The sequence below is a fragment of the Anarrhichthys ocellatus genome, unplaced genomic scaffold, assembly GCF_004355925.1.
Source record: "Anarrhichthys ocellatus isolate YVR2014 unplaced genomic scaffold, GSC_Weel_1.0 scaffold3, whole genome shotgun sequence".
Classification (NCBI taxonomy): domain Eukaryota; kingdom Metazoa; phylum Chordata; class Actinopteri; order Perciformes; family Anarhichadidae; genus Anarrhichthys; species Anarrhichthys ocellatus.
In genome coordinates this window covers 523759-534858 of record NW_022280033.1, presented here as the reverse complement: position 1 = coordinate 534858, position 11100 = coordinate 523759, and the positions used below count along the sequence as shown (strand labels likewise).

The 11100-nt window shown below is 43.1% G+C and overlaps 1 protein-coding gene across 1 annotated transcript in view; it reads left to right on the top strand.

Moving 5' to 3' along the window:
- The window catches only part of ehbp1 (EH domain binding protein 1), a 132778-nt gene that overhangs the window by 78256 nt on the left and 43422 nt on the right, over positions 1-11100 (top strand). Inside the window, exons 17-18 of the mRNA XM_031840771.1 lie at positions 6295-6442; positions 8925-9161. Coding sequence (XP_031696631.1) covers positions 6295-6442; positions 8925-9161 — 385 coding nt within the window. The remainder of the gene's footprint in view (positions 1-6294; positions 6443-8924; positions 9162-11100) is intronic.

Here is an 11100-nt window from a genome sequence, read left to right as displayed (position 1 = left end):
CCCCTCTCTCTCTCCCCCTCTCTCTCTCTCCCCGTCTCTCTCACCCCTTTCTGTCTCTCTCTCTGTCTCTCCCTCCCTCACTCTCCCCCTCCGTTGCTACATCATACTACTCCGTTTTAAAACTAAAACGATCTCCGTTCCAGCGTTTCGGCACCGTTTTCAAATTTATCTCCAGACTAACACGCCTGAAAACGAATATCACGTGACTCTTCACGTACACTGGGCATGCGGGTGTCGATGTCAATAGGAAGTAGATTGGTTGCTTAGTTAAAAAAAAATACGACAGAGTAATAAAGTAGTCTTTAATAATGAAAGGTTGTGTTTGATACTTAAGATCTTCTCTAAAATCTTCCTCTATGAACTCAAACACGCAGTTCGTGGAAAGTTTTAGAAGTTTTATTTTTCAGACTTAGTTACAGCGCTGCAGGTCTGTTCTATCTCTCTCTCACACACATCAAATTCACTTTAAAATCAACACTTACACATAAAGGTTTACTAGGTTATGGGTCCATAAATGTGGTTAACACACGTCGCTCACTCGTTCCCTCGGTTTTGTTGTTGTCTGTTCTCACTCGTAGCTCTGCTAGTGGCTTAACTATCTGTCCTACTGGAGAGCAATTACTGCTTTTGTTCCTTTACATTTTCTCTGCGGACTTCACAATAGATGTGCAGAACAAAATAAGCATTAATAAGGACAGGAAAGTCCTCCGCTTTGTGTCCATCACCCTCCTCAAAGCCGCTAACCGTGACTTCAGACGTCCGCTCCGTAGGGCTGATAACGCCGCTGGTCACGGCGCTCACTAATCGCTCAAATAACAGCTGCTTCCTCCGTAATAATGCAGACTTTCACTGGACAACAGCTGCTAGTAAAGACAACAAGGTCAGTAACACCTGTAATCAGTTGTCCATGTTAAATTAACCTGGTAATCAATGTTGTTGTTTGTGAGCTTCCGGGTAAGGGTCACGTGATAGACTCAGGGAAGGAGACGTCATGACTGCTGAGAACCAATCAAGTAGTGAACGCGGGTGTGGGCGTCATCGTTTCTAAACTTATCCGTTTTCGCCCGTCCACACGAATACGCAACCCCGGAGTTTTCAAAGTTATCCATCCTCGGGAGCGTTTTCAAACTCCTCCGTTTACAGTGCTCGAAAACACCGGCATAGTGTGGACGCTCAGTGTAAACGTAGCAAAACATATGCGTTTCCAAATGAAAACGGACTAGTGTGGACATGGCCTCTGTCTCTCTCGCTCTGTTTCTAAAATGTACCACCTTGTGGTATAATTACAATACACAAATATTTGAGCCAATAGGAAGCTTCTGTAGTGTTTTGTTTTTTTTTTCAAACAGAAGACCACATTTCCCATAAGCCCCGTTGCTTCCTGACACAAATATTATGTTGCTGTTTGTTAATCTCTTCCACCGTCAATCATCTTTCTTGACCTTTTTACAATAATTACTACATCAACAAGGATAATGTTTCATAAACAATGTTCAACTCAACTGTTGGCTTGTTTAAGATATAAATATTAATTATGAGGCCTCAACACCTGAATAATTGATAATCAGTGCAGTGTGATGAAAACCAGCCATATGAAGCCCTCAACTGTAGCAACAGAGACCTTTAATTAGTCAAGAATGTCTAAATATATTGATAAGTCTCTGTGCTAACGGCTACGCTAACCAGGAAGCTAGTTTGGGATCTTTAGCTCAGTTCTCTCTCGTATCGATTGTCAGAAGGTAGACATATGTTGGTATGGTTTTAGGAAAAGCCAATATATGTTTACATGTGTTCGTGTTTTAGATTAGTTGGGAACGTTAAGAAGATAATTATTTATTACTTCATGCACAAATACACATCAAGCACGTTGTGTAGCTGTTTGCTGTGTGTTTGTTGTTGTTGTGGATGGACGGCTTTCAATGAAGTTTTACCTGCAGCGTGTCCGGATCATCATTCTGGCATTTGAAACAATGTTTTTGAGTGTGTGATTACACAGCTATGTGATTGGTTGCGTGTGTGTGTGTGTGTGTGTGTGCCTGGACAAGATAGAGACCTAAAGCACCTCTTGACTGTGAATTAGCCTGTCATGACAAATGTCTGGAACTGCATGACTGGCTGCCAGACTGGCTGGCTATCTGGGAGGTTGGCAAACCCTTTTAGATAGTGTGTGTGTGTGTGTGTGTGTGTGTGTGTGTGGCATCACGCTTTGCCCACGCCAGGTCTCTGTACATGACCAGTGGTGCGTGCCCTCCCTCCCCTCTTTTTTTTTTTTATTTATTTTTTTTCTCTCCTCGCCCAGAAAAGAGCAACCAAGGCGACAACCTGCTCAGAAAAGAGAGCTTCCAGAGCGGAGAAGGGGTCCTCACCCCGACGCCAGTGCCCACAGAGGAGCCCTCTGTCTCAGATTCGCACTCAACCGTTTAGCCTCTCTTCCCCCTGGAGGTTCCCAGCAGTCGATGGAAGACACAGAACACAATTGTTCTCGCTGTGTCCATTTAAAAAGGGAACGTCTCTTCCCTCTCTTGAGTCTCCATTCTTGAAGCAGCGCTGCCCACTGACCACCAGCTGACACGCTTTCTCTGCTGCTGGCTTTGATCATGCAGTGATGCGGCTGGCTGGGTTTGTGGCTTTTACATCCACTGTGTTGTTAGCGTCCTGTGCTGCCAAATAAAAAGGGCTGTGTGTTTATTATTCCTGTTGCATAGAATATCCGACGCCACCTTCCAGAATGGAAATAGTGAGCGTGGTTATCACGTATGTTTTAGTGTGACGCCCACTAGATGGCATTTCATCACCGCTTGGTCAGCAAGTCTCTCCGGTGGACCTACAAAGTTCTGAGCTATCGTGTTCCTGCAGAACAAAGAGATGTAGTTGGGATGTCAGTGTTGGTAACAGTTGGTTTGACAAAGAGGTGGAATTTTAAACTCCCTGAACTGATGTATGGAAGTAAAGCTCCTGGGGATGCTGACTCTGCATTGTGTCCAGCTAGCTGTCTTTTGTTTGGTGAAAACCAAAACATTTGTTCCATCTCAAGTTGTCCTTTTCAGTTCCTACAGATGAATCTGTTGTGCCTTTTGTGATACATCTACAAAGGACACATATTCCAGTTTTAAAGCACACGAGTATAATTAACCACGGGAAGATTTGATCCCAGATCATGTCAAACATTGTTCTTTACACAACAACAAAGGCCTCTCGTCTCCTCTCCCCGTCTCTCCCTCCAAACACATTCTCATGTTTTCTCATCAGCGGCTCTGTAGCTGACCGAGCTAGGCGCTAGTCACATGCATTTTTTCTATACAGCGCTAATCCTAGCCTCTGGATAGGCAAAGTCAATTTCCCATTTCCTGTCCCCAAAATGGCCGACAACAATAATGCAGTTGGATATTTTTGGAGTATGTTGGGGCCTGAGCCGTGTGTGTGTGTGTGTGTGTGTGTGTGTGTGTGTGTGTGTGTGTTTATATAAACATGCATACACACACAGGCACACTTAAATTGGTAGTTGTATCCATATCTGTAAAGGCCAGATTGGAAATCGGAACTAGTCCATAGCCAGGAGGCAATCAGTGACATTACTGGTTATCATATTACATTTATAACAGCAGGGAGGCACCTGCATAGACAACACAGTAAGACAGAAGGAAGTGAGGATGGAAAGACATAATGGAAGAAAACGACACAGGCAGTATAAAGAAGAAGGAAAGACTGAATTCATTTTGTAATGTCATGACAAATTGCCACAATCCAGCTGTATTATTGGAGGCATCTGACTCAGTGATTAGTACCCCACCCTGGTCAGCCATTAGAAACATGAACCTACAAATGCAACTTTCTTCAAAGATGTATTTAGTGAGTTCTTTGTAGCATGTTTCTTGTCGTGAACTGCTTCCTGTCCTCTGGCTCTTTCCTCTCAATTTTAAAACATGTGATAGTTGAGATCCTGCTAAAGAAAACCATTCTGAGCCGCTTGTTTCTACCAATCTCTACCAATTTGATAGAAAGTAGTTCATAGAAACAGTAAAACAAGGAGTGCCTGTCCTATGGTGTTCCACAGGGGTCAATCTTAGGTCCTCTATTGTTTCAACACATACTTAATTCCAACCGCTCCACTGATGATAATTTACTTTATTATTGGCTAAAACCAAAGATATTGAACTATAAAGTGAGGAATCTCTGTCTGTTGTTCAGTATTAACATGTTGAATGTTGAATAAACTGTTCAGCACCAGGACTTCAGGGCTCTGCAGAGTCGAGCATGTTGTTGTTTGGAAGGCAGACGGCGGCTCTAGTAGTACTAGTATTATAAAACCTGGTCCTGTATTCTGGCCTTTTTATTGGATGTTATCGTTAATGTGAACAGGCTGTAATTGTTTTATTTGATCTGTCAGTCCCCTAAACCTAATAATGAGCCATGGAGCTCTCTTTGTGGATATAAAGCATGCTGCAGGTAATCTAGTTGTGATGCTTAAACCAACAAAGAAAGTTTAAGGAAAAGAACAACTCACATTTTACTTTCACATAATAATTCCCTCCTTTTTGTTACCTGGATTTGTGCTGAGTGACTGCAGGGGAAGAAGTTTTGTTGTGCTTTGACACTCAATACTTTTCTACAATCAGTATCAACTCGATCCTCTCCTCTCTCTTTATCTCTCTTTCTGTCTCCCTCTCTCTCTTTATCAGTCTCTCTCTAAGGTGTGTTCCCTTCTCCCTGTGGGCATCCCCTTGGGCTCTCACACACACACACACACACAAACACAGAGTGCATTAGGGTTGCTGTCATTTACAATACAGCCCCATTGTCCCGGCCTAACAATGGCTACAAACAAACAATTGACATGGAAATGGAGAGATGTAGCTCATTAGCGGGCGCTGCTTGTTTTGTTAATGGATAAATGGGCGGCTTCAATGGGCCAGCCCTAAAACCTGCCTCAATATGGAGAAGCCTGATTAACAGGAAACCACAGGGAGGGAGAGCAGCGACAGAGAAATGCAGCTTCCATTCTCCCCTGGGTCATATGTGGTTGTGTATGTTTGGGAGGAGGGAGGGTGGGGGGTGAGTTTTTAGAGTGTGTGTGTGTGTGTGTGTGTGTGTGTGTGTGTGTGTGTGTGTTTAGGTTTACGAGTGCAAGGTGGAGTTTGTGTGCCTCTTAACTTCTGTTGTTTTCGTCACAAAGCCTTAAATCTCACTCATAGCATACCTCTTTTTTGTGTCCCTTATTTGGCTGTAAATCAAATAATCAAAATTTCCTTGGACATGTGTGAATTTCAACCTGGTTACCGTTTGTTCTTGCGGCCTGTGCATGTGAGTGAGTGCTTGGTTTGCTCCCAGTTAAGTGTTTGTCAGTTGACATCATCAAGGTGTGTGTGTGTGTGTGTGTGTGTGCGTGTGTGCGTGTGTGCGTGTGTGCGTGTGTGCGTGTGTGCGTGTGTGCGTGTGTGTGTGTGTGTTATCAGTAGGATCAGATTGGATCGGAATGGCATTTCTGCCATTACTGTGATGGTGACGGCTCAATACTGTATGTCTACTGCCAAGATGATGTTAGTGTGTGTGTGTGTGTGTGTGTGTGTGTGTGTGTGTGTGTGTCTATACACTCCTAACAACATAATGCACTAAGATGTGTTCAACCATGTTGATAGCAAAGCATCTTATTATGTATGTTGTGGTGGTTGAACATTTTATTATGTGTGTAAATGAAGTAAAGTGTCTTATCTACCGACAGTGTTCATTCATAAAGTAGTCATAATGGAATAATCACATTGAAACTGTATTATCATTGATAGAATGATATAAAGCTATATCTTAAGATATAAGATATCATTAATTTAAGCTCATCAAATGTACAGCTTTGAATCAGGACCATCAGTATTTGTATGAAATATGTTTAGAAATATAAAGTCGGCCGGCTTTAGGAGGCTACAGCTGTTATTTCAGTGTGTCAGATAAATATTTAGGTAAATGTAAGTATCAGATCAGACTCTGTATTGACAGATGCACGATATTACTTAATCCAATAAAATGATTTGTATATCAAAACATAATCTTACAAACAACTCGTGCAGAATTCTCCAACTCTCATTTATCCTCACGACACAGACACGTGCATCTTTGCTGAAATCTTACTATTTAAAACACTTCAGGCTCGCATGGACAAGTAGCCACTGTGAGGTTTATCTCACACTTCATCTCAGAATATGGATTTATTTCATCATGATTTCTTCTCTGGATGCCGTTCACCTGTACCTGAACAAGAGTAACTGTAACTCTCTTTTTTTATGTCTGTGTGTGTGTCTGTAGGAGCGTGACGCAGAGCGGCGACGACAGCTGAGAGAAAGAGCCAGGCAGCTGATCGCTGAGGCTCGATCCGGAGTCAAGATGTCAGACATGAGCCTGGACGCGTGCAGCACCGAGAGAGGCAAGGGCAGCAAAGCTAGTCCTGCTGGAGGTCAGTGCACACACACACACACACACACACACTCTTACACTTTATTTATCCTCATGAATATACTTCCTGAGTTTGAGGCCTCATATTAACACAAACACTTGCTAACAATCATAAATCTCACGAACACTCATTAAGGACAAAAGAAAAAGTCACACCAGCATGCTGTCGACACACACACACACACTCCTTTCCATCCACGCATGCTACACGACTCCCACATTTCCATTATGCTCTCTAAAGGGGTTCTGCCTAATCCTCTGAGAGAAAAACAAAAAAGGCCATTTTGACGACGGCCGCGGGTCTAAAAAATGCAGCACCCTCGTATTCAGAGCGGCAATTTACCCGGCGACTCCTCCCTCCTCTCGTTCGCCCGGTAATTGTTAATCAACACAACACATTGTGCGGCCAAATTATGCTCCAAATACCAAACACTTCTAATAATGGCTTGCAGGGATGGCCGCCGCGTGCGCTTCCCACTGCTTTCCATTTCCTTGGAATTGGGGATATTATGATAATAACCGTTATTAGGACTCTCATTTGTTTCAGATTTCTCCACATTACACCCGTCTTAAGGTTGTTCAGCTCAGGTAGATCGGCCGCGCTGCATGCAAATGAGTGTAGAAGGTGATGAAGGGTGTGAGCAGTGCAACTGTGATCGAGGAGTGAAGAGTGCTCTTGATATGAACGACCTCATAACAATAGTTTTTGTCATCCATTAATCTGATTTTGTCAATCAATGGTTTGGTCTGGAAATGTGAAAAGCTAAATATTACGTCCTAAATAGGCAGACAAAGGACGCTTGTTTTGTTTCTTCTTCTGCTGTGTTTACTGGCTGGTTACATACATGTGAAGCCTACAGCAACAACTTCTGACAAAAGTCTATTTGCTCCTAACAAGTTGATGAAATCGCGGCTGATTCACACTTATTTTTTTGTCACTTTTCCAAAGTTTCAAATTGAATAGAAACACGACTGATGTTAGAGTCCAAAATCCTGAATTTCTCACTTTACACAAAAACAGAGAAAAGCAGAAAATCTTCACGATTTAGAGACTGGAACCAGAGGATGTTTGCTCAAAAGTTACTCAAAGGATTCATCGATCATCAAAATAATTCCTCTGTCGATCAACTAATTGATAAATCTCAGGTGACAGGGTTGGAGCGCGGCGGGTTCCTGAGACGAGCGAACAAATCTAAAACTTTTCAACACAACCAGAAGAGTGAGATCAGCGACAGAACCAACGGCAGCGGGGACAGAACGGAGGGCTGCACTTGATTTATTTGCTCCTTCAGCTTTTCTGAATTGGACTAATTGTTGATCTCATTAAAAATGGAGTTGGAGGAAAAGAACGGAACAAGAGACGAGGAGGAGAGAGAAAAGCTGTTGGCTGTGATACACAAGGCCTGCCGAGCAGAACGGCTAATCCTAGCCCCCACACTCTCTCTCTCTCTCTCTCCCTCCATCTCTCCCCTCAACACCATTCACGGCCCTTTAATGCAGCTCGGGCTGCCCCCTCCAAGTGAAACTTTCCAAACTCCATCACCATGGCCTCCCCATTAATTAGGCCCCAACCAGCCACGCAGGAGGAACGGCGCTTGCGAGCACGCTTCGCATCGCAGCAAGCAAATTAGAAAAAAAAACAGGAAATGCTGTTATTTTGATTCTCTGTCTCTCCTTCTCTCTCTCTCTCTCTATCGCTTTCTCTCTTTGTTCTCGGCCTCTCTACCCACCAAGTAGTAAATAGCAGAGGAGGGAGCTCCCAATGTCGGACGCTGTTTGCTGATTGTTTTGTTTTAATCCATGGTGGGTTATCCATGCAGCTAGAGCTGCTCAGGTCTCCATTTGAGTTTCTTCTAGCATGGGTTTTGTTTTGTTCCTAATGTGGAGACGCTGTTGTTTCTACCGAGCCCCTCAGGAGACTTAATGGAATATGTGCTTTCATGTTTTTTGTGGTGTTTTGGTTTGTTTTTTGTTCGGCCTCTTTTATCCCGAAACAAGAAAAAGCAACAGATCTCTGAATGAGGGGAATTAAACAGAGGGTCTCGCTTTCACTTTGTGTGTCAGATATTTGCTTGTTTCTCGAGTTTAGTCTGCTGCCTTTTTTATACCATGAGTTTGATTATATATTAGATGTATTAGTTAGACGTAGACACTCCTGCACAGACACACTTCAGTACCATAGTTCTAATTAGCTCACTAAATATTAGGGCGATGTGAACTGGACATGTTGTGGTGGATTATATGTGTCATACAAGGATTATTATATTATATATGTGTGTGTGTGTATATATATATATATATGTCCTTATTATTCTAAGGATTACGGGTCACTTCCTCTCACAGATTACCGTTAACACAAACTAACCCAGATTTTCTTTCTGCTCTCATTTAACACCCGTTCTTTTACTTCTACTCTTTCCTTCCTTGTCTGCTTGACTCACTTCCTTTTTTTTTTTCATATTTCCTCCCCTCCTCAACCGCAGATGTTTCGACTGCTCATCATGAGGATGATGGTGAAAGGGGTGAGGATGAGGAAGAGGGGAGGTCTGAGGATGAACAGCTCCATGGTGGTGATGATGATGATGATGATACTGTTGCTGCCACATCTGCTTCTGCGCTGGTTACTAACCCACCGCCGGTGGAGGCCTCTCTTCCAGCCACCTCCAGCTACCACCTACCCCTGGAGCTTACTAACCCCACCTCTGAGCTAACTTCTCTGGGTAAAATCACTGGCTGTGTGGTGCTGCATGGTTCACTGTCATGGCTCTCTAACTAACTCATCTACCTTCCTTTCCTTCGTGTGTTTCCTACGTATCCAGAGGTCGGTTCTCTCATACACCTCCACCTTATCCAGAGAGCACACTTCCTCAATGCAATGCAAGCGTTCAAGCTCCGAACATTCACAAAGCTGTTTGTGCTCAACGCGCTGGTCGTTGCATTATTCTCCGAAACGCCAGAGGGTGTACAAACAAAAAGTGTGACGAAGCTGGAAGAGTGTAAGCGGTAAAACGCCATAAACTAACCTCCACTATGCCGAGCAGGGATTGTAATTACCTGTAAACTCATATTCATGTTATACTTTACTGCCTTTCTACAAACCCTGTAAAGAAACAAGTCAAGTATTTAAGGTATTATAAAGAAACAAAGGTTTACTATCCTGTAAACTATTTGATTTAGCTGCAAAATACTCAAATGAAGATTTGTAAGACCTCTAAGGCATTTAAAAGGGAATTGACCTTCTTTGTATAATCCCTCAGACTTGTATAGTGAATACTATACAAGAATAGTGTTAGAATAGTGTTCTTATCAGTGAACTTTTCTCTCTGATCACAAGTTAGAAACATTTGGAGATGCACGACCGAGCCTCGCTCCTCACACGCCGGCTGCAATTACCTCATTTTCTGTCGCGCCGGCTTCTTTACACCGACTATAAACTGAGCTCTACTCGTGTAAGGTAAACAGGTTCACTCACTCACTCACTCACTTTCGTCACTTAAGTACATGCCGTCTCTCTTTCAGTGCATCTTCTGACTGATCCTCTATTTGCAGCCTGTGTGCTCCGTACTCACGCAGGAGGAATAACTTGCAGTAACAGTGCTGCCATGTTGTCGTCGTCGTCGTCTGTGTTTTATTCCCTTTTTCGTTTTATTGGAAACTTTTTTTAAGTAGTAATTAATAAACAAAAAATAGAAATGATATCTTCAGGAAAGCATTAGCTCCAATCTTCTGAGGTAAACTAATTACTTAGTTTTGTGTTTCTTAGCTTTCCTCAGTGTTACTGCCGATGTGAGATAGGTGAGAGGAAAGTGAAGGACGAGAAGAAACAAACATGAAAACAGACACATGCTTCCTCCAGCTTTGTAGTGCACTATTGGTTTGAGGGGGGGGGTTGGCATCGTTTGTGCGTTTCTCTTTTTTCTTCTTTGTTGGTGGTAATTTTTTATGTAGTCTTGAAATAAATGGATGGTGGTGATTATAACACTAAAGGAGCTTCATCCTGCAAATGCTCGGTTTGTTTTCACCCGCCTCCTCCTGTAAATCCTCGTGTGTGTGTGTGTGTGTGTGTGTGTGTGTGTGTGTGTGTGTGTGTGTGTGACACGGAGGGAGGTGACACATGAAACGGTTGCCCTCCTGTTCTTTCATCTTCTTTAGTGCAGTGGTCTGGCCTGGCAGGGGAGCTGTGGTTACCATTCCCTGGAAAATAAAGCTGTATGCCGCTACTGGGAGAGAGAGGAAGAGAGATGGGGAGGGAGAGAGAAGCTGAGAGGGAGACTCAGGGAGAAGGAAAGAATAGAGCAAACAAATTAGGGATGGATGGTGGTGAAGGGAGGGAGGAGTTAGGGATGAGAGGAGGGAGATGTCAGTCTATAGTTGTGATGAAAATGAATGTGAAAGGTGCTTTAAAGGAGAATATTATTTCAGCATTAATGTGAAAATATTATGGCTCCTAAAAGTTTATCATCAGATATCTGTATTTTGGAGCGTCTTTAGTTTTTAAACTATAAACAACAAAATTCAGATTTTGTGCAAAGCTGTCTCTGTCTGTCTGTCTGTCTGTCTGTCTGTCTGTCTGTCTGTCTGTGTCTCTCTCTCTCTCTCTCTCTCTCTCTCGCTCTCTCTCTCTCTCTCTCTCTCTCTCTCTCTCTCTCTCTCTCTCTC